We start from the raw sequence: 23,284 nt of genomic DNA on the forward strand, positions 1-23,284 counted from the left end.
TTGGCAGACTTATTCTCACTTTATTTCAGGAGACGTTTGATCAGATGCAGTAACACTGATTCCGCGAGGGCAGAGGGCATGGGTACCCCTGAAGCAACCAGTATCCTGTGGCCCGAGGTGCCCCCCCAACCCCAGCCTGGGTTCCCCCTCAGTTACAGTTAAATAGAGAGAGGAAGACCTCCCCAGGGAGCCTTGGGGGGAGGGTGTGCCTCCTGCGCCCGCCCCCTCCATGCAGAGGAGTTTGAGCACGAGTATTTACAGTATTCACATCCACTGTACCCCACCGAACCCAGGCAAATACTACAGGCGGCCCTTCCCCAGGGGACGCGGCCAGAGAGGCTGTGAGTGTGTGTGTGTACGGGCGAGGGGAGTGTCGCGCGTGGGAGCACACGAATGCACTAGGGGCAGGGCCTGCTCCAGCCAAAGAGACATCCGTCTATAAGGTGCAGGTTACAAACAAGAGAGGACCACCCCGAGGCCCAGGCCGCTGCCATCTTTGTTCTGTCTCTTTCTCCTCCAGACGTCTTGGCACGTGGTGTAGAGGGGCGTCTTAGCTGTGCCTTAGAGGACTTCTGAGGGAAAAGGAGAGGGGATGCACTCAGAGGAGACCTGGCCCCCAGGCCCAGAGGGCTGCGGGGCTGTAGGGTGGAGCACAGGGTCAGGGAAGAGAGGCCGGGCCAGGGGAGCCCAGGGGAGGCCGCTGGGAGGGAGCAGGGCGCGGGCGCCCCCACCTGTGACCTGCGGCGGCTGCACCACGGCTTTCTTGAGGAAGGCCTCTGCCTCCGCGAAGGGCAGCAGCGCCTCTGGGGTCCGTCCCAGACCCTTGTCCCCAGAGGGTCCCTTGGGGGAGAAGCCGTTCTCCTGGTGTGCTGGCAGAGACTGGAGGCCGTTCACCAGAGACCCTGGCAGCTCCTTGCTTGGAAGGCTGTGGGTGCAGGGGCCAACGCTCAGCACCTTGCCTCCCAGGAAAGCCCAGGCCACCCCGCTCAGGGTCCCTAGCAGTGCGGGCTGGTACCTCCACGGAGGCTCCTGGGGGGGCGGCTCCTCTGTCTGCCGGGTCTCCTTCTGCAGCCCCGATGGCCGCGACTCCACGGCTTTCATGGGCTCTGTGCGGGGGAGGAGTGGCCGCCGGTCAGGGGCTGGCCACGCAGGGAGGTGGAGGTGGCGAGGGGGATGGGGAAGAGGGCACAGGGACCTTACCTGGGCCGGAATTGTGGACCTTCTCCTCCTTCCCGTCCTGCTTCTGCTGTGAAGAGGAGGAGCAGTCAGGCTCAAGGCCTGAGTGGACTCACCTGGCTGCCTGCGTGCAGCGCTCCTCTCCCGTGACCTGGGCGAGGGGCGGCCTCCCTGGCGCCGCCTTCTGCCACTCCAGGTGCTCTGCGCAGCCTCCTTCCTGCACCCGGGCCCCTGCTCCCAACACTGCCCCCTCTGGGGGACCCCTGACCTTGGTTTCAGCAACGTCTGACTTCCGGGTCCTCTTCATTATCTCTTCCAGGCGCTGTGTGGAGAGCCCGTAGTAAGGTCCAAGCCCCGCCTGAGTCCTGAATCTCCCCGCAGCCAGCCCGGGTCTTGGGGCTCTTGGGCCTTCCCAGCTCAAAGCAACCCTTTCTAAGCCAAGAACCAGAACTTGCCCTGGAAGTAGGGTAGCTCCTCCTTGTCCTACCCTCTGCAAGACCAAGGCCAGGGCCGTGGATAGGCCGCTGGAGTCCTTCCAAATCCAGCACTGCCCCCTACACCCCCACCGTGCCCCGCCCGCAGGCCCCGCCCCCGCCCGCAGGCCCCGCCCGCAGGCCCCACCCCCTCCGCCCCACGCACCTTCTTGCGCTCCTGCCGCTCCTGCTCCTCCCGCTGGAAGTGCTTTTCCCGCTCTAGACGCTGCCGCTCCGCTTCTTCCCGCAACCGAGCTTCGGCCTCCTCTTTCTGCCAAAGACGCCCGTGAGCCCGGGGCGCCGGCCTCAGCCCCCCCTCAGGCCGAGGCCCCGCCCGCCGGCACCTGCTTCTGCAGCCGCTCCTGCTCCTCCTGCTCGGCCTGCGCCTTCTCGCGGGCCTCCTGCTCTTCCCGCCGGCGGGCCTCCGCTTCCCGCTCGGCCCGGGCCTCAGCCTCCCGCGCCAGCTGCTCCTCTCGCATTCGCCTAGGAGCCAGGGAAACTCGCTGGGTCTGCACCTCTTCCCCCGCCACCCCCAGCCCCTGCCCGGGGGCGCACTCACTTGTCCCTTTCGGCCTGCAGCCGCCGCGCCTGCTCCTCACGCTCACGCTGCTCCCGGGCCTGGCGCCGCTTCTCGGCCAGGAGCCGAGTGGCCTCTTCTCGGTCTGTGGTGCCGGCCATGGGTTTGCTCGGGGTCCCCGGCGTCCCCGGGGGCGCGGGGGCTGGAGTTGAGGTCTGGGCGGCAGAGTCTGGAGGGGATCCAGGACCAGGAGTCATCACACACCCGCAGATACCCGCAGGCCCCCAGGACCGCAGTGGGACCCAGCCGCTCAGAGTGGCCTGCACGCCTGGTCTGGACCCACCGCAGGCAGGGGCCGCCTCTGCTCTTCCAGTCCAACAACAGCGAGCACCCAGGCTCCCGCCCCGCCCCACCCACCTCCCCCACACCGGCAGAGCTGGCGGCCCTGCCCCTCCGTACTTCTCTTCACTCACCTGCAGGGGTCTCAGCAGCTGGCTGCTCCTTGGGGGGCAGGGCTGGGGTGGGCGAGGGTGAGGGCGAGGGCACAGGGGAGGCTGGGGCTGCTGGCTCCTTCTCATCGCTGGCCCTGCCCTTGCTCTGGTTCTTGTCCTCAGGCCCCGCTGCAATGGCACTCTCCTTCCCCTCCTCCTTCCTCCGCACCCGCCCCTTGGGTGAGGCTGTGGTGCCCCTGGGAGACGGTGGTTTTGGAGGCAGCGCGTGACCTGGCCCTGGGCTGGGGCAGGGGGAGGCAGGCCTGTGCCAGGACGTGGAAGGAGAGGCTGGCCGGGCCCTGCATTTGGGGCTGAAAGAAAAGGCATGGAGGGCAGTGAGTGGCACACCCTCTGAGCACATCCTCAACGCAGCAGGAGTCCCTCAAGGAGGTTAGCATCCCTACCTTCTACCCGGCCCTGAACCCAGTCTTTTTCTCTCCTGTGTAGTTGTTTGTAAGACCCCTGATGCCTGTCTCCCTCTTAGCCTGTAAGCTTAATGAGGGCAGAGATTGCCTTGTTACCCCAACACTACCCAACAGGTCATTCATTCATTCATTCATTAGCTATAGATGGGGTAATCCAGCAACAGCCAGTGGTATCTCATATGGGTGCCAGTCTCAGTTCCTGCTGCTCCATTTCTGATCCAGCTCCCTGCTAATGCACCTGGGAACGCAGTGGAGAAGGACCCAAGTACTTGGGCCTCTGCATCTACGTGGGAGACCTGAATGGAGTTCCAGGCTCCTGGCTTCCCCTGGGGTGCAGCCATTTACAGAGTGAACCAGTGGATAAAGATTTCTCCCCTCTCTGTCACTCTGCATTTTTGTTGTTGTTGTTGTTGTTGAGTTACAGAAAGAGAAAGGGAGAGACAGAGAGATCTTCCATCTGCTGGTTCACTCCCCAAATGGCCACTATAGCCAGAGCTGAGCCAATTCAAAGCCAGGAGCTTTTTGTAGGCCTCCCACGTGGGTGCAGAGACCCAAGCACTTGGGCCATCTTCACTGCTTTCCCGGCAAAGAGCTGGATGGGAAGTGGAGCAGCCGGGACTCGAACCGGTGTCCATATGGGATGCCGGGGCCCAAGTGGAGGCTTAGCCCACTGCACCACAGAGCCAGTCCCACTGCTTTCAAATAAGCAAATAGATCTTTTTTAAGAAAAGAAAAAAAAGAGGGGTGAGGAAAGTAGGCAGGGGGGAGTGGGGGGGAGAGAGAGACAGAGGGAGAGAGAGAAACGAAAGAACTGACAGCGCTGGGGCGGGGCGCCCAGCAGGCGCAGGTGAACCGAGAGAACGAGAACGCACGGAGCGATCGCGCCCCAGCTACCTGAGCTCCGCGGCGGCGCCGGCAGAGAGGCGCGGGCGCGGGGAGGCCGGGAGCGACTGGCGCTTCTTGAGGCTGCGCTCCCGGGCCAGGGCGCTTTTCTCCTTCTCGTTTTCCCGTTCCTTGTCCTTCTTCTCCTTTTTCTGCACCTGGCGAGGGGGTGGGGGAAGGGGGGCAGTGGGAACGCCGGTGAGCGGCCTCCGCGCTGCCCGAGACCGGGCCGCTTGTCCCCGCCTGCGCAGCCACTCACCGGCGAGGCCTCGGGCCGGCGGCGAACCGCGGCGGGGCTGCCCCCGGCGCTGGGCTTGCGCCTGTCGCCGCGCTCCCCGGCAGGGGCGCAGCGGTGCGCGCTTCGGGGGGCGCTGCACGGCGTAAGGGGGCTGGCGGAGGCCGAGCGCGGGCACAGGGGCACGGCTGCAGAGGGATGAGTGCGGTCGGGGCGCGGCCGGGGCGCAAGGCTGGCCCCTGCCCGGCCCCTCGTGAGAGGTCTCCCAGGGCCGCTGCCCCTACCCTGGTCCCGGCCGTTGCGGGGCAGTGTGACGGCGCTGCGACTTCGAGCCAGGAAGGAGAGGGTGGGCGTCATGAGACGATCCACGATGCTGCTCTCCCAGGCACTCAGCTGCAGGCTGCGATCTAGGGAGAATGCCAGGGGATACCGGTCACCGCCGGCAGAGGCACAGCGGGGACCGGGGCCATCCCCATGCCTCGCCCAAGGACTCTCACTCGGGAAGATCCACCCACCCCATCACGCTGGGGCCACACTTGAGTTCCCCAAGATCTGGCCTCCACAAGGCACTGCATCCTCCATCACCCGAGGGTCCCCGCTATGGCTCTCTCCAGGGGAAAGGGCTCTGAACTGTGAGTATAGGCAGGAGCCAGCCAGGGCTGGGGGAAGACTCAGATGTCCGATCCCCTGCATTTGGGACAGTGAGGGTCCTTGTGCTCCCCTGGCCCGGTGTGTAGGAATCCTGTGCCAAGGAGAGGCTGGAGCCTGCCTGGTTGCCCTAGGCCATCCTGCTCTCTCCCCTCAGCTGCTGGGTTATTTTTAAGCCTCAGTCAGGTGGGGTTGGTACAGCAGCTGATTCGGTTGCTAGGCAACAGAGCAACCAAATAAAAGCTAGAGAAACTTATAAATAACTCCTACCATGGCTCCTTCACAGTGAGCACCAGGGCATGGTGGGAAGGCAGGGCTGCGCCACCCTGGTTGGCCACAACTCTGGAACCAGCCAGGGCCATAGTGGCTATGGCTCTGAAGGCAGAGGGGGCAGGGTTGCACGGACCCTCCAGGATGAAGTCAGAATACGGACACTCTGCCTCCACCCTCAGGAACCCGGCCAGTCGGACCCGTGGGGAGCAAGGCCACCTGCCAGGCCACCTGCCCACGGTTGGCCCAGTGCAGGCTCACTGGCCTGGCTGGAGATAAGGCTGCCTGCCCATCCCCACCCCCAGCCACTACTCGGAACTTGCTCTGGAGGCCTCAGCCAGGCTCTCTGCCCTCTAGGGCATTCTTTTGTCTCTGTTCGCCTTTCCTGCAGGGCAATGGCGGCTCTCCTGAAGGGGGGGGTATGTAGACTGGGGATGGGGACCTGGAGTATGTGAAGGCTCCAGGGGCCTGGTGTTCTTGCAGAGCTCTGGAGGACGCTTGGTGGGGGCTACAGGGGGCTCTAGAGGGGGAAGCTGGGCCTTCTCTTACTTCTACTGGGGGAGTTCCAGAGAGTGGCAGAGGACTTTGAGAGCCGCTTGTTGATTATAGAGTCCACGTGTTTGGGCAGGTTTACTGCCGACACGGAGCACCTGCTCCCACCTGGAGGGGAAAAGACACGGCATTAGGGCCGGGCCAGACGGGAGCCAGGGGGGCACTGAGGCCTTCCATGCAGGATGCTCCGAGGGCAGGGTGGGAGAGGGGAGAGGAGGCAGACTTGGCCTGGGAAAGGGAGGGACGCGGAGGTGACCAGAGTCAACCTGGGTTGGGGGAGCCGATGGAGAAGGAATAGAGGGAGGAGATGGTATAAAACCAGAGAAACTACAACCTTCCTGGCCAGACCAAAGGAAGCCATTCCCTAGGGCTGGGTGCTGCAACCCCTCCCCATAACCAGCCGGCGTTGGTGCTTGCTGACACTGCCCAGCCAAGGCGCTATGGATACAACACCCACGTACTGGGACAAATGCAAAGAAGTCCCTAAACAGAACAACCCACACGGTCACAGTCACTTGCACAAATCCACAGAGTCATCTGGACACACAAAGACAAGGACATGCAGACAGGCAGAGAGAGAGGAGGCTGCGCACGCATGCACAGACATGCACAGAGACAGACACAAACACCAAGGGACGATGTGTCAGACCCAGATGCACACAAGGCACAAGCACATGGAGGCAGCCCGGTGGTGACGTCTCTCGGAGCCGACAGTGGTGGATGCTTACCATGGGCCAGGCACTGTGCTGGGCACCACACACGTTACCTCACTCGATCCTCCAAACATCTACCTACAAGCTTGGAGGCACGCAGTATCATATCCCCATTTTACAGATGAAGAAAATGAGATATCGAGAAGTTAATGGTCACACCGCAAGTGCCAGAGCTGGACCCCAAGTCCGTGACTCAGAAGCCCTCACTGAGGTCTACAAGGTCACAAACACACCGAGGCAGACATTAAGCCATACAATGCAGATCCATGAGCAACAGACCCCAAGAGGTATGCAGCTAGAAACACAGAGCCAAACACAGTGACCATCCAGGCCAGCAAGGAATCAGACCAAAATCCATCATGGCTCTCCATGAAGACTGAGACACAAACATCTACCTTCCAGGTCAGAGGGGGACAGTTTTCTTTAAATGTCCAGGGTCTGCAGGGCACTAATGTCCCTTTTATGTATTACTGACCAATAACAACCGACAAGAGTGAGGAAGGCTACTCCTAAGATGACAGGTTTGAAGAGCAGACCAAATGGAGAGGGCCCGCCTCTGCTCTGCCGGATCATTTGCTTACAGACCATATCAGAGGACACAGTCACGTGGTGCAAGAGGCACCTGCCGCAGGGAGCCGCCAGCTCCTCATACGAGGGTTGATCCCTTCCCGCGCCAGCCAGGCCCCAGCCTCCCCCACCCGCTCAGCAGCCCCTCCAGCCCACTCACTGGTCTTATGTCCGGGAGAGCCATGGTGCAGGGCCCCCGCCCAGGACCAGCGCTGCTGTCGGATTTCGGCCCATGTCTTCTTCACTGACCGCTGGATGGCTGCTTCGTAGCGTTCCTGGAGGGGCATGGGCAGAGGACAGGGCTCTGGGTTCGGAATCACTCGTCATAGAAGGGAGAGACGCCTTCCTTCTTCCCAAGACAACGCCTCCCAGCTTCCCCAGGAAGCTTTTCCTGACTCATCACAGGTAACCAAGGTTACCGAATCCTTGCTATGATTAAGGACCACGTGCACTAGATCCCTTTTGAGTTGTTCTTGAGGTGTTTTCATTGTTCTTGAGTCATTTCCTGGGTGTCTGAGTTGCTCTTTTGAGGACCTGGGTTCCTCCCCTGCCTGGGGCTGCTGGGCAAGCTCACCTCCCTTGGCACTGAGGGGTCCTGATCCTGGGACTGTGTTTTCCCTTTAGCCTGTGGCCCCTGGGCAGGGCCAGGCCCCCTTCCCATCATTTCCTCTACTTGTGTGACAGAGCTAGGCACATGCAGACACTTGTCTGTACACAGCGGACCCTTCGTGCCTGCAGTCAACCAACTGCAGGCAGCAAGTATTGGGAAAAGAAGGAACTGCCTCTACACTGCACACACACAGACGTTCTTCCCTTGTCATTACTTCCTAAACAATACAGTATAATGATTGTTTACATGGCATTAATTAGGTATCCAAGTGATTTAGAGATATTTAAAGTGTACGAGGAGCAGGTGTTTGGCACCGGGGATAAGTCACTGCTTGGGGGTGCCTACATCTCATACTGGAGTGTCTGGGTCAAGTCCCAGCTACTCCACTTCAGCTCAAGCTTCCTAGGAGGCAGCAAACGATGGCTCAAGTGCTTGGATCCCTGCCTGCCACGTGGAGGACCCAAACTGAGTTTTGGGCACCTGGCTGTGACCTGGCCCAGCCCTGGCTATTGTGGGCATTTGGGGAGTGAACCAACAGATGGAAGATCTCTATCTATCTGTATCTCTGCCTTTCAAATAAAGTGAAAATAAATAAAAATTGAAATATATGGGAATGGATGTGCATTGGTTATGTGCAAATATTACACTGTTTTATATAAGGGACTTGAGCATCCACATCTTGGTATGGGGAGATCCTGGAGCCAATTCCCTATAGGTACTAAGGGACAACCACACTACAAACAGACACGTGGCCTACTCACAAACTTGGGTAGTGACAGTGCACAGCTATGGGGGCCTATGGCAGCTTACATGGGCACAAACGTGTTCATAGTTGTAAGGATGCCCAGTCATTGTGACACAGGGACACCGTTGTGGGTGTGCGCCTGGAGAGGACCACGTAGACACAGATGTCATGGATGCATGACGTGCAACACACGAAACCGGTACACAGGTGTGGGCACAGTACACCGAGGTCCACACGGACCCAGCCAGGAGACGTGGCAAAGACACACACCTTGTTCTTCTCGAGCTTCTGCCGCTGCCGCTCCTCCAGGGCGGCTCGGCGCTGCTCGGCTCTGAGCCGCTGCTCCTCCAGCCGCCGCCGGCGCTCCTGCAGCTGCTTCTCCCGCAGCGCCTTGGCCTTCTCCTCCTTCTCCAGCCACACCGCCTTCTTGGCCGCTGTGGGATAAGGAGCCCAGGGCTGTGTGAGGGCTTCTGCAGGCTGCTCACAGCCAAGCGCATCTCCTCCAAGTGGCCGTCCCAGCCCTGGGTGGAGCCCCCCCATGCTCAGACACCAGCTCCCGCGGAAAGCATCCTGAACACACAGGCCTTGCAGGAGGCCTGCTTCTTCCCTGTTGGCCCCTTAGTCTTAGGGCTGGAGGAGAAATGAGTTCTTCAGGGCAAGATGTCCATCTGACTTGGGGTGCGACTGGAGAGCTGCCCACAGAACATGGTGGGAAGTGGCGATGTGGGGTGAGACGGGGCTTCTGGGTGTGAACCTCAGCCACTTTGCTAGCCCTGCCACTTAGACAAAGGATTTCATCTCTCTGGGCCTCCGCTTCCTCCTCTAATGGGCTGGGAGGACTGAATGAGATGCTGTGTGTGCTGCTCTTAGTGTGGCGCATGTAATGAAACGTTCCAGAAGCATCAGTGTTATTAATAGGACGCCGACGGCGATCACGACGCTACCGCAACACTCACCCAGGTACTTGGCCCGCTCTTCTCGCCGCTCCTTTGCCAGCTTGTGTCTCTCTCCTGCCTTCTTTACATCTTAGCAGAGAGAACGAGCACAAACCCGTCAAACATCTTCCCCAGAGGAGCGGGTCCTCCCTCTAGCCTCAACCCATCCCTTTCCCCTCTCCACTGGGGCCAAAGAGAACCCCCGAGTGGCATCCAGGGCTAGGACCCTGAGCCCAAGGGTTTGAGCCCCACACTGGGGACATCACACACACCTGGCTTGGCGGGAGGGCTGTCAGAAGCTGGCACAGCCGCTGGGGATGGCTGACTGCTCCTTCGAGGTCTGGCATCACGCGGGCCTGTGGCTGGTGGGGTGGGTCCCCTGCTCTTTGCTTCCAAAGAAGGGGACTCTTCCTGTGGGGGAGCTGGCTGAGGCTCACCCTGCCCTGGGGGGCTCTCTGCTTCCAGTGAGAGCCGCTTAGGGCTAGGGGCGTTCTTCATGGCAGGAGGGGTGTCTGGAGGAGTGTCAGGGACCAGGGCTGACATCGGTGGTGGTGGCGGTGGTGGGGAAGGGTCACCCTCTGGAGAAGGCCTTGGCTCTGGGGGGATCCTGGCTCCCACAGCTGAAAGACCAACACAGGAGAGGAGAGTCAGCCTGTACACCCACAGGGCTATCTCTCGTGCCCAAGTGACGCATCCGTCCAGGCGTGTGCGTTCTTGGTATGGGACAGGCCCCGTCCCGATACTAACGACACAAGGGTGAGAAAGCAGCCCCGATCCCTGCCTGTGTAGCGCGCGCCCTGAGTGCCCGGCAGTCGCTGTGGAGCAAGGACTACGTCTGGGGGCAGCGTGGCAGGGATGGCTGACCTACAGCTGGGGGCTCTCTGGGGAAGCAACGACCAAGCTGAGAGTTGCAGGACGAGCTACACTGGGCAAAGCAAGAGGGAAGGGGCTGGCCAGGAGCGGTCATGTGCAGAGGAGTGGGAAGGTACAGGGCGCACTGGAAAAACGTGGAGAAAACTTTGTGTCCCTTACTCTTGCACCAAATGGTGATGCTGAGGTCCCACATCTGCCTCCCTCACCTTTCTACTCCAGCCCTGGGTCCCAGTGCCCAACTCAGAGCTGGGCACAGGGGACTAACAACAGGAAGCACTGAATGTGGCACAGGTGGGACACCCGTGCTGCTAAAATCCCGCACGGGGTAGGGGTGGGGGGCAACCAACGACCTCTACTTTGTAATGTCTTGGTTTTCTTCCCTAGCCACTCTCGGGTTTCTTCTAAGACATGACTATTCCAGGAACCCTATGAAAGCTAACCAGGTGCCAAGTAAAGAAGCCACGAGGTCTGGCAAATGAGCACAGAGTCATGCATGCGCACGTCATAGGCCAGCTGAAAGATGGGCTTCAGCATCAGGCAGGTGAGGATTTCTTTTCTTTTCTTTTTTTTTTTTTTTTAAAGATTTAATTATTTATTTGAAAGTCAGAGTTACAAGGAGAGAGCAAGAGACACAGAAAGAAAGACAGAGGCCGGCGCCGCGGCTCACTAGGCTAATCCTCCGCCTAGCGGCGCCGGCACACCGGGTTCTAGTCCCGGTCGGGGCGCCGGATTCTGTCCCGGTTGCCCCTCTTCCAGGCCAGCCCTCTGCTGTGGCCAGGGAGTGCAGTGGAGGAAGGCCCAGGTGCTTGGGCCCTGCACCTCATGGGAGACCAGGAAAAGCACCTGGCTCCTGGCTCCTGCCATCGGATCAGCGCGGTACGCCGGCCGCAGCGCGCCGGCCGCGGCGGCCATTGGAGGGTGAACCAACGGCAAAGGAAGACCTTTCTCTCTGTCTCTCTCTCTCACTGTCCACTCTGACTGTCAAAAAAAAAAAAAAAAAAAAAAAAAAAAAAAAAAAAGAAAGACAGAGATCTTCCATCTGCTGGTTTCCTCCTCAGCCTCAGGTGTCAGGGCTGGACCAGACCAAAGCCAGGAGCCAGGAGCTTCATCCCGGACTCCCACGCGGGTGGCAAGGGCCCAGACACTTGGGACAATCTTCCTCTGCTTTTCCCAGGCCATTAGCAGGGAGCTGGTTGGGAAATGGAGCAGCCAGGACTCAAACCGGCCATATGGGATGCCACCAGCGGCTTAACCTGCTATGCCACAATGAGGATTTCCGAGTTCACTGCCCCAAGACAGGAAGGGAAGGCTTGCTTTCCAGACAAGTAACCTTAGGCAAGCCATTCAACCTCTGTAAGTCTCAGTTTGCGTACCTGTAAAATGGAGGTAATGGGCACAAGCTAGTAGGGGTGGCAGTAAAGCACCTGGCATAGTTCATGTGCCAGCAAACACTCCATTCCTGCGGGTCTTAGGACGCCTCCAGGTCTTCCCAAGAGAAGCCTCTGCACACTGGTGCCAGGCTTCTGCTGGTGCCATCTGCTGTTACCTTCTAGGCACCGTGAAAGCCACAGGGACACACCAACCAACCTGGGCTTGGGGAGCAAGGCCAAGGTCCATGGGGTGGCACACATGGGGGAAACATTCCCTCTTACTGGAGGCTCCACCCAACCACTCTTTTGCTCTGGGAACTCTGGCTCTCAGGCGCTGGCACACTGCCCCTCCCTGTGGGTGACAGTGTGTGTGTAGGGAGGAGTGCCCCCAGGAGTTGCCTATGGGACTTCTGGTGCCTTCTTCAGGGAGTTGGGAGTCTACTGGTTGGTTTGGGCTGTGAAGCCAGGCTATCTGAACGTGATGAATTCTGGCTTTCACGCTGTGTGTCCTTGGGCCAATGACAGACCCTCTCTGTGCCATAGTTCCTCTTATATACAGGGCAGATATTACCCACCTCATAGTACTGCAATGGTTGTTAGCTATAACAGTTATCACTAACATTGATATATTGAAGAGTGGGCGTGTGGCCTAGGAGTTGACGCCCACATCCCACATCAGTGTCCCTGGGTTTGACTCCCAGCTCCTGCACCTGTCTCCAGCTTCCTGCCAATGCAGACACTGTAAGGCAGCTGAGATGGCTCAAGTTCTTGGGCTCTTGCCACCCACATGGGAGACCAGGATTGAATTCCTGGCTCCTGACTTCAGCCTGGCCCAGCCCTGGCCGTTGCAGGCATCTGGGGAGTGAGCCAGAGGATGGGAGCTCTCTTTGTGTGTGTGTGTGTCTCAGCCTCTCAAATTAAAAAAAAAAAAAAAATAGATATTATTGAGAGCTTAGCTATGTAAAGCATTTTACATTTTAGTTTTTTTTTTTTTTAGATTTGTTTGAAAAACAGTGTAACAATGAGAGAGGAAGAGACAGATCTTACACCCACTGGTTCACTCCCCAAATGCTTACAACAGCCAGGGTGAGGCCAGGCCAAAGACAGGAGCCAGGAACTCCATCCTGGTCTCCCACATGGGTGGCAGGGGCTCAAGCACTTGGGCCATCATCTGCTGCCTTCCCGGGCACATTAGCAGGGAGCTGGACCAAAGCAGAGCAGCCGGGACTCAAACCAGCACTCCAACATGGGATGCAGGTGTCACATGCGGTGGCCACAATGCCTGCCCCCACATATTTAAGCCCTCACTGATAACAGTGATGAAGGAGGTGCTGGAAGCATCTCTTTCAAACAGGTGAGGAAAATAAAGCATAAAGAGGGTAAGTAATTTGAAGTCATTCAGCTGCTAAGCGAAGAGGCCTGGACTTGACCCCAGTGACAGTACCCAGAGCCCACGCCCTTACCTGTAAGAGGCGCTGGGAGATTACATCATCTGAGGCTCACACAGTCCCCCTTTGTCCCTTCCCTCCAAAGGCCTGGCTGGGGGTCTGCCTCCCAGCGACCTGTCTAGCTCTCTGTCTACCAGCTGGACACAGTGGGCCAGTCCCTTGCCATCCTATTTCCCAGTCAGCTGGAAGCCCCTGTGCCAACTCCAGTGAGTGATAAAGCTGGTGCAAGTCACCGCACTAGTCCATGGCAGTCAGGATTTGCACCCAGAACTGTGTGGGGCCCAGCCTGGGTGTGTAAGTACCAAGCTTGCAGGCTGAGGGCGAGGCCTGATTACTGCCACTCTCCAAGCACCTGTGCGTGCTGCGAGTGTTGCAAGGAAAACCAGTAGGCAGGTGTTTGGCCTCGCCTAGGCAAATCACACCCACAGGCGAGACAATGAATCCCCAACGAGGTCCTGACTGGCCACGTGAAGGGAGGCTGGGAGCAGGGCATGGGGGACGGAATGGGCATCAGAAACAGCAGAGGTGAGCAGGCGCGAGTGGGGACCTGAGCAAACCCTGAACCTGACTGAGCCTCAGTTTCCCTACAAGTAGCTGGTGCAGCAGGTCCATCAGCTCTGAGCTCCCGGAAGGCACTCGGTGAGCAGCACCCACCCGAAAGAACCACTTCTGCCCTCTCTCCTAAAAGCCCACTCTGCCAGGCCTTTCCAGGCCCCCGACCCCCTGCTGCTAAACCCGGCGGCCAGCTACAGCGTCCAACTCAGCCAGTCCCTGTGCCATCCCTGAAGCCCATTTCTGCACTTGGCTTGGTTTTCCTCCTGCCTTGTTGGCTGTTACTTCTGCCTTCTCCACTGACCCCTCCTTAACTTCCCAACCTAATGAGACGCACGGCAGGGCCCCAGGGCTCAGGAGGCGCTCCTGCTCCCGTCTTTTCTGTCTGCACGCCCTGGGTGACCTCACCCAGACTCGCGCCTTTAAACACCACCACTCTGCTGACGACAACCAAATCTGTTTCCCCAGCCCAGACCTCTCCCTGGAGGGCCAGTTTCGCTCATGCAACTCCCTACCTGACACCACGTCCCAAACTGAGCTCCTGAGCTCCTCCCCCAAGCCTGCTGCTCTCCCATCCTTCCAGCGTCTTAGGCCTGGGGGTCACTCGAGACCCTCTTCTCCCCTTGCACCCCATGTCTGAGCTCTCAGCAGATCCTTTTGGCTTCATCTTCAAAATTCAAGTATATCCCCGGCCTAGTCACGTCCCACCATCTCTTCTAGCCCCCTGGGCCGCGCCACTTTCACCCATTATAAAAGACTCCTTGCTCCCATCCATTCTTTGTTCTCCCTTGGTCTTTTCTCAAAGACGGCCAGAGTGATTGTTAAAACACGTCGGATCTGGGTTAGGCGTGCGGTCTGGCGGTTAAGAGCCCTGTGTCCCACGTCGGAATGCATGACCCTGATGCCCTGCGCCACCTCCCGACTGCAGCTTCCTGCTCATGCTGGCCCTGGTGACAGCAGTGATGGCGCAGGTAACCAGGTCCCTCCCAGGCGGGAGACCCAGCTTGAGGCCAGTTTTGGCCTGGCCCTGTTCAGGCTGTTGCAGGCATTTGGGAGTGAACCAGCAGATGGGAGCACTCTGTCTGTCTCTCAAATAAATACATCGAAACAAGTCAAATTGTGTCATTTGTCTGATGACATCCTCCAAGGACTGCCCCTCTCACGGGGAGGACAAACCAATGTCATCACAGTATCCATGAGGCTCAACAGGGCCCTTCCTCCCTCTGCAGCCCGCTGCCTCCAGGTCCCTCTCTCTGCCCCTGCTCTTTCTCTTCCAGCCGCTGTCCCTCAGCCTGGCTAGGCAGGCTCCTGCCTCAGGGTTTAGCACCTGCTGGCCCCTCTACCAGGAATCCTGTCCCCAGGTTCTGTAGGCCTCACTCCCTCACCTCCTTCAGGTCTTTTTTTTTTTTTTTTTTTTTTTTTTTTAAGATTTTATTTGTTTACTTGAAAGTCAGATTTACAGAGAGGCAGAGGTAGAGAGAGGTCTTCCATCCACTGGTTCACTCCCCAGATGGCCGCAACGGCCAGAGCTATGCCGATCTGAAGCCAGGAGCTTCCTCCGGGTCTCCCATGCGAGTGCAGGGGCCCAAGGACTTGGGCCATCTTCTACTGCTTTTCCAGGCCATAGCAGAGAGCCGAATCGGAAGTGGAGCAGCCGGGATTTGAACCAGCGTCCATAGGGGATGCCAGCACTGCAGGCAGCAGCTTTACCCAGTACGCCACAGCGCCGGCCCCTCCTTCAGGTCTTTACTCAAATGTCACCTCTCAGTGAAGCCTTCCCTGGCCTCTGCTGAAGACTGCAAACTGCACCGAAAGTCCCCCTCTCCTTTCCAACTCTATGTTTCTCCGCAGGCATCAACACTATCTTAACACGTCTCCCACGGCTAGAATGCAATCTCCATGACGGCCGTGCCGCTCTCTACTTTGTTAGATCGGCTCCAGCTCCGGGGCCGGAACAGCCCGGCACACAGGCATCCTGGAGCTGGCTGCGCCCTCGTGGACAGCAGCAGCATGTCTCTCCCCTGGGTGACTGCGCTATTCCCTCTCTGCTCTCCCATCCTTTCTAAATGCAAGTCTGCCCGTGGCACTCTTCCCCACTCGAACCCTCTTCCCGTTCCTCCGAAGATGAAGAAAATGCTTGAGCCCAACACACCAGTCCGGCGTAGTCTGAAGTCCCTGGCCTCCCCCAACATACTTCTTGAGTCTCCTCCCCTCCCCTGCTCCGCACTTCTTGCCCAACTCCGCTCACACTGACCTTTTTTAGTTCCAATAACCACCCATGCTCCCTCCTGCCACAGGGCCTTTGCACATGCTCTTTCTCCTCCTCACTTAATGAACTCCTGTTTCACCCTTCGGGTCCTTGGCCACCATTCCCTCAGGGAGGCCTTCCCTGGCCTCTGGGATCGGGATAAATTCCTTCATCTACGCAGTTGTGGCTTCGGGTGCCTTAGCATGGTCACTGTTGCGATTTCGACTTCCTTGTGTGACTCCTCCGTGATTGTCAGCCTCCTTCCTAGACTGTGAGGCTGGCCCACGTCTGCTCTGTTCACCCCTGCATCACCAGTGGCTACCGCAGCCCCAGCCCGAGGACACGGAGGCAACCACAGAATGCAGTGGAATGAGAACCAAGCACTGGGCAGGCCGGCGGGCACTGGGAGGGTGTATGCACCCTGATAAAGGAGGACCCACGTGGTGAATGGCTGTGAAGGCACAAACACTTGAAGGGAGCAAAACAGCTCCCTCTCAACACAGTCTGGGCAGCTGCCTGGACTAAGCCACTCAGGTAGACGTTAATAAAAACAGTTATGAGTGCTGACCCCAGCAGCTCAACAAGAGAAACTTCTCAGGAGGCAAACAGGGTGCCTGCAGCTCCTCTTGTGACCTGGCAGGCTGTTGGCCCTGAGTACAAATATTTTCTCAGAATTATGCCAGCCCTGATGCAATGGCACCAGGACAGCGTTATTGGGAACAAACTACATTAAATCCAATTCATTCCGTAGTTAATTATCTGAACAGTATGGCTAACCTCTTTCTGATTATCCCCACTTTCAATCGCCAAATGTGATCCTTTAGCTACTTCATCTAATCTTATTTTGGTTGGCGGCAGATTGCGAGGTTTTTGCTGTTGCCAGCTTTGTATTGCTATGCTGCTATCGACCAGAAGTGTTTGCTGAGAACTGGATAAGAGGCAGACAGTTTGTATTTCTTTCTTGGCACACAGAGCACTAGCAGAGCAAAGGTGCAGGAGCTGGTTACACAGCATGGTCAGGGTCCCGGGTCCCCAAGAGAGGCTACCCCAGGGTCCGCAGGCAGATCGGGGCCTCCTCCCTAGGGGGTGGCCAGTCACAGGGCTCAGGGTGCTGACTTCCCATGCCCACCCTCTGGGAGCTGGCACTGTCCTTTCCTCTCGCCCCTCCCTCCTCCAGCCCCAGCAGCTCCTGCCAGGCCCAATATTCCCAACAGCACGGAGAAACCCAGCCTGCCCCTCTGAGTGTGAGGGGTCATCGAGAAGAGGAGGCACCTTTGTGATTTCTGCAGCCCTGTGGCCTTATACAGGACCTGCCGTCTGGATGGACAGATGGCTGGCTGGATGGCCGGGGGTACTGAGGAAAGCTACCAAGCCAGCACACAGAGCCCCAACTTCTCCAAAGCCTCGTCTGTGAACTCCAAATACAGGGGTCCCGTCCCAGCCCTGTGTGTCCCGTCAGCTTCTAAGCCGGGCAAGTGAAGCGAGCTATTTTGCTGAAGCCCTGCCACGTCCCAGGCGCTCTGTCTTAGCTAATTCTTAGGACACGCAGAGGGAGAGGGTAGGATGGCCCCGTTTCACAGGTGAAAACACTCTTACTCAGGCAAGTGGCTTGTTCACGTTAGTGTCAGAGGTAGGATTTGAACCCAGGGTTGTCTGATGACAAAACCCTCCTGTCATGCCATTTCTGGCAGGCAGTCACACCACCCCTCCCTGAGGCTCCTGCCTGCTCCCTAAAGCAGGAAGTGATCCGGTGCCTCCCCAGGGAGGCTTCCCCCACTAATGCAAAGGGTACAGGTGGGGCAGGCAGGCACTGAGCTCAGAGCACAGGAATGCAGGGAAGGCAGGCTCCTGCCCAGGCTGGCCACCAGGCGGCAGGAAGCTAGGTGCCCGGGCAGGGGCTGGGGGCAGTGCTAGGGAATGACCAGGTGAGAGCTGGGCAGGAGACGGGCGCACAGATGGCACCCCAAGTAGGGGCAAGGGGAGGCAGAGGCACGATGCGGAGGCAGCCGGCACCGAGCCTACACCCCTAGCAAGAGCCCCGCTGGCTCTCACAGGAGCATGAGGTGGCAGCACCAGACCAGGCAGCCAGCAGTCAGCCAGGCAGGCAGGGAGACAGAAGGACACGTAGCAGTGGGAGACACCAGACCACGCAGACGGAGCTGCACAATGGCGAGAGATGTGATACATTATTTTCTGTCTCCCTCTCTCTCTCACACACACAGAAAACAGAACTGTACATGGGCACGTGTGCCCAGGCATACACCCCACTGAGCCAGGCACCTCCTCTGAGGCCCGGACGAGCCTTGGAGACGCACGTGAGCACACAGACACAATGTCCCTGGCATATCTATACAGCCGCATCCCGATCACTTCTGCCCTACCCTTTCCAGGTCCTTCTTAACTCCAGCCCAGGGAAAGTCCAACTAATGAGAGCGAAGGCTTTGCTGCATGTGGGCCCCGCTGAACACTCTGAAGTCACTGGTTCCCTTACTCTCGGCCACAGTCCTATGAGGTGGGTATTCTTACCCCCTCCTACAGATGAGGGAATGGATTCAGAGAGGTCACAACACTTGCTGAAGCCACACAGCTGGTGAGGAGTGCAGGTGGGCTTGGACAGTCTCTGGCCTCAAAAGCTCCCTGGGGGCAGCCTCCCGGGGTAGAGAACGGGTGGAAGGTGGGAAGAACAGTTGCTGGGGACACCTGATTGTGAGGCTTGGATGGAGGTGTCCGCACTCTGCCCCTGGCCAGGAAGGATTCTGTGGCCCCAAGAGTACACCCGGACAGGGGTAGCCTGCTGCAATGGGTGCACCACAGGGCCCTGGGGCCAGGCCACACGCATCAGTGGACTAGAGAAAGCCGGGAACCCGACTAAGACTGCAGATCTGAAGGAGCTCCCTGGCCTGCTGGCGTCCATTGTTCCCAGCCTCCAATCAGGAGCACCCACTTCCTGTTATTTTAGGCGGCAGGAAATGACCCTATCCCACAGCCCAGGCCCCACCAGTCCCTCCCTGGGCCCAACAGGGCTGCCTAGGCTGGGGTTTAGATGCTGGGGGCAGAGGCCTGGCCTCAGGCTAGGGCCTGGGGATGGCCCACTGGCTAGACAGGTCACCACTGCCTGCCCAGGACCTCCTTCTGGTCCAACCCGGCAGAGTTGACAGGGGACCCAGGGTTGTGCTGGGTCAGAGAAAAGATCCTGGGGTCCCCAAAACCAAGATGCCCAAGGAAGACCACTCATGGAAAGGTCAGACCTTGTCACTGGCTGGCTTGGTTGTGACAATTCAGCAGACTTCTTTAGTATTATCTGGCGTTAGACATTATTTATTTGAGAGGCAGATAGAGATCTTCCTTCTGCTAGTTCACTCCCTAAATGCCTTCGGGCTGGGCTAAACTGAAGCCAAGGGTCAGACCTCAATCGAGGTCTCCCACGAGGGTAGCAGGGACACAACTATTGGATGGACGCATGGTCACCTGCTGCCTCTCAGGGATGGGATCAGGAGCACAGTCAATGAACCCAAGCACTCCAAAAACAGGGTGTGGGTGGGCCACAAACCCATCGCCAGCACAGGCCTGACAGAGTTCTGAAGTCAAACCCCACCTTTGCCAGTGCCTTGCTGTGTGTCTTCAAGCAAATGACTTCACTTCCCTGGGCTTCTCTGTTAAGATGGGGATAATCCTGGTCCCTCCTCCTGAGAGCATCCTGGGGGACAAGTGGGGAGCCAAGGAGTCAGAGCACTCGATGTGCCCACCCCTGTGCCAGACACAGGGTAAACAAGACTGGGAGGTAACAAATGGGCGCCAGTTTGGTTCACCAGGGAGGCTGTGCCCGGCCCACAGCGCCCCCTCTGACAGGTGAGGATAGTGAGGGAGGGTGGCAGTACCTCGTTCTCTACCCCCTGCCCTGCTCCCTGCTCCCCTCAGGGCAGAGCTGCAGCTGAGAGGTAATGCAGGCAACACTGAAGGCAGTGCCTCAGGGTGCCAGGCAGAGCCACCACCAGCCAACAAAGCTGCATTATCTGGGCCTGGCCCCTTGGCTTCCTCCCTGGCCCCAAAGCCCAGCGGGGACCCAAGGACATGCCTGCTGTCTTACTTGCTGCCTTGCTGGGCCCTGAGACCTGCCCTCACTGCCCTCAAGTGCCACCACCCTGAGCCGCGATTTCAGCCCCTTCCCCCTTCCCTCATCCCTCCCTCTCCAGCAGCAGGTGCCTATCCTGGGGGAGGGGTGGGGGAGGCTGGGTTGGCATCCTCCTCATTTGCATGGGCAAAGCCCATTAGGGGCTCATTAGAGGCCTCATTACCGGGCCCACCAGCCCAAGGAAGAGGGGCAAGTGGGAGGTGCCAGCCAGGCTGGCTGCTGCATGGAGTCGCAGCCCATTGTGCCAGCCTCACCAGCTTCTACTCATGCTTCAGGTCCACCTCAAACGCCTCCTCCTCTGTGAAGTCTTCCAGGAGCACAGCCACTGCCCACTGCAGCACCTTCGTGCCTGGGCCCCGTAGGGCACACTGGGCGCTCCCCTGGGCAAGGACTGGGTCTGAGGCACTTTGCTGCCGTGCTGGCCCGCGGAAGGGCACCAGTGTAGCTGTGCCAGGTGGCTGGTGGCACCCATGTCTTGGGTCTTCTCTCCTCCTCCTCACCACCCCCCTTCAGGAACTGAGCCCCTCTCGTCCCCAGATCCACCCCGGCTCGTGCCTCCCCTCCCGCTCGCCCTCTGTCCTGTATTTACCTCCTGAAGTTCTGATTCATCACATCTCTCCTCAGGCCCCGAAGAAGTGAGCAATGACAGCACAAAGAGCTAGCTCCTGCGGACGAGCTGGTGTTTTATGAGTCTGCCTCACTCAAGGAGTCCAAGGTCTCTACAGCTCACGTCTAGCATTACTCTCATCTCAGAGAGGGGAATACTGCACACTTGGGTCAAGAGACTTGCCTGAGGCCCCAAGGCAGGAAGCGGAAAGTGGGGACTTACACTGTTTGAATTTGGAGCCCACCCCCTCCAACAACCCGACCCGACCCTGGAGCCCTCCCTCCATCCTCCACACCTCCACGCTGGCACGGCTCCAGGAGATAACCACACTAACGGTAATAACACTTCATTGTGGGTGTCTGGTGTCTGTGTCAGGTTCCCTTACACACCTCACATCTAACCCTCACGTTAACCCCACCAGCTTGATGACACTACCCCCATTTTCTGAGGGAGAGGGGACAGAAGTGATGGCTCCAGGAGGTAAGTCACTGGCCCCAGTCCTGTGGCCAGTAGATGACTAATTGGTCTCCAGACCCCACGGCAGGCACCACGCTTGTCCCCTGTGCTGCACAGCCTCCCGTTAACGCTCATTGTGCACCTGCACAAGGGGAACTCAAAGGGGGCAGAAGCCATGTCACAGGCACTCAGTCTCGGACTGATGCCTCGGCAGCTCCCAGGACTCGTGCTGGAAGTGTGACATTTATTCCTGGGAAGCCCTTGCCGCACAGGGGATTCCCGTCACCTTCAACTGTGTAGGGAATTCCATGGGTCCCATACAATTCCATCTAGACCCCTGTGCACAGTGCACAGAAGACCCTCCCCCATCCAAGACCCTGTATGCCCTCACCCCCACTCAGGCCTCCCAGGAGAACCAAGCAGCCCACCAGAGTCTTTATGTTCAGTCCACGCACCCTGCCCAGTGCCCTCATTATAAACTACCCACTGGGTCAGACCCTCTACTGCCAGGTCACCACCCCATGCAGGCTGCCATGTGCACACCAATGCTGGGGACCCTCAGGTGCAGGGGGCGGGTGGGGCCTCCCTGGATGTCCCCTCAAGCTCAGCAGAGCCCAGGCGGGCCCAGGTACCTTGTTTCCTGTGCCCCTGACACCCAGCAGTCTGATGGCAGCCCCTACTTGGTGTCCTCCCAGCTCCCACACCCACACCATTTCCCTCCAACACCCACGGACAAGCGGCCCCACCTCGTCGTGGGCTCCCCGCACGCACAGACACTGCTCCAACCTGGGCCCACACCCCAGCAGGTAGGGAGGTGACAGCATTAGGCTCCTGGACTCCGTGGGGGTGTGGGAAGGGGGCCCCTTCCCCGCCTTGAGCCAGTGGGACTAGAACTCAGGTCCTCCGTAATCATGCTCTTCCTGCCCTTCCCGGAAGAAAGAGAAAGAGCCTCCCTCTGCCACCAGGCCCAACCAGAAAGCTGTCCCCACCCCCAACCCCCCATCAGCTGCTCCCACATCCGAATGGGATTTGCAGAAGTCCCGGGCAATGGGGGTTGATGTGGTGAGGGGTAGGGAGGGGGAGCTTCGGTGGTCTGGGGCCTGCAGAGAGAGAGAGAGAGAGAGAGAGGCAGGCTGGCAGAGTGTGTGTGAGGGTCAGGGGCTGATGTGGCAGGTCCCCAGGGTGCTGGCCTTGAGTCGTCACCTCTTGCTGCAGTGAGAGACTCAGGCCCAGAGAGGCTGGAAAGGAGGGCGGGTGGCGGAGGCAGATTCGCTTCTGGCCCCCTTCTCCCCAAATCGGGCTGGGTGGGCTCCGCAGCGGGCCTGGCTGCAGGGGAGGCGGCCCACTCCCCAGCTCCCGCCCTCGCCCCAAACAATGCCGCCTCCCCCTCCCCCTCGCCTTTATCCGGCCGGTTACTTGGCAGCCGCCGCGAGGGACCTCCTCCTCCCCTCCCCTCCCCGCCAGCCCGCAGCGGCAACAGGCCCTTTGCGCGGCAGCTGGACGGATGGGGTGGGGGCGAGGTCTGGGCCAGGGCCTTGGGCGTGGGGGCATTCGGGCCCAAGCTCCGGAATGCAGGGCGCCAGGCCTGAGAATCTGCACCCCAACACGCACACGCACACCCGGGCTAGGGTCACACGTGCCCACAGGGATGGGGAAGCGGACGCAGCCCCCAGCTCATCAGTACTCGAGGCTCTTCGGGGCCCGGAGTGGGCCGAGAAACCGGAGACGGCATCGGGCTGGGGCGGAAGGGTCGTCCCAACGACTCCCGAAAGGGTCCCCGCGGAGCCCGCCGCCGGGCGCCCGCGGTGGGGGAGGGGGCAGCTGTCAGAAGATGCGTCGGTGGCCCCGGGCCGTCGCCGCCGCCTTTATTTTTAAACTTCCTAGCGGCCGGAGGGCGGCGGGGGAGGGGTCCCCGCTCGGCGGCGGCCTCCGCGCCGTCCTCGACCTCCCGCCTCGGGCCTCTGCGTGGCTCCCGCCATACCTGAGGGGGCGCCGGGGCCCGGCTCCGCGTGTGGGCCGCTCTCCATGGCTGCGGCGTCACCGGGGCTTTCGGGGGTCTCAGCGGCGGCGGCGGCGGCGGCCGGCGGCCAGGACAGGGCTCCCGCGGCGCATCACGCCCGGCCCGACCCGGCGGGCAACGACTCGGAGGCGGCGGCGCTCTGGAGAAGAGTAGGGCTGCCGGCCGGCAAGGCTCGGAGTCGCCGGCCGCCCAGTGTTCGTGGGCTCCGGCCGCGATCCTGCTGCCTGCCCGGCGCCGGCCCAGTCCCGGCCGCAGCCCAACCCTATTGTACCGCCCGGGCTGGGCCTGGCCTCTCGGCTGGCGCGTACCAAGTGCGACGCGGGGAGGGCCGCCCCGCAG

At 59.5% G+C, this 23,284-nt stretch overlaps 1 protein-coding gene across 10 annotated transcripts; it reads right to left on the reverse strand.

The window, feature by feature from the left end:
* On the reverse strand, window positions 1–23,208 carry MAP7D1 (MAP7 domain containing 1). 10 transcript variants are annotated; one of them, XM_008273676.4, is made up of 18 exons: window positions 22,907–23,208; window positions 9,512–9,859; window positions 9,261–9,329; window positions 8,575–8,738; window positions 7,110–7,224; window positions 5,667–5,777; window positions 4,484–4,606; window positions 4,224–4,387; window positions 3,977–4,122; window positions 2,640–2,968; window positions 2,209–2,395; window positions 1,994–2,132; window positions 1,816–1,920; window positions 1,445–1,498; window positions 1,201–1,243; window positions 1,016–1,106; window positions 732–925; window positions 1–572 (listed from the first exon to the last, which is right to left on the reverse strand). In XM_008273676.4, exons 1-18 carry the CDS (start codon window positions 22,950–22,952, stop codon window positions 562–564), a joined length of 2,439 nt encoding a protein of 812 aa, XP_008271898.2. In that variant the 5' UTR covers window positions 22,953–23,208; the 3' UTR covers window positions 1–561. The 10 variants fall into 10 exon arrangements, with proteins under 10 accessions (XP_008271898.2, XP_069934858.1, XP_069934862.1 ...); XM_070078757.1 differs by having other exon boundaries at window positions 1,201–1,246; window positions 22,907–23,206; XM_070078761.1 differs by lacking the exon at window positions 5,667–5,777 and having other exon boundaries at window positions 1,201–1,246.
* Window positions 23,209–23,284: the final 76 nt, after the last annotated feature.

This window comes from Oryctolagus cuniculus, chromosome 7, assembly GCF_964237555.1.
Source record: "Oryctolagus cuniculus chromosome 7, mOryCun1.1, whole genome shotgun sequence".
Classification (NCBI taxonomy): Eukaryota; Metazoa; Chordata; class Mammalia; order Lagomorpha; family Leporidae; genus Oryctolagus; species Oryctolagus cuniculus.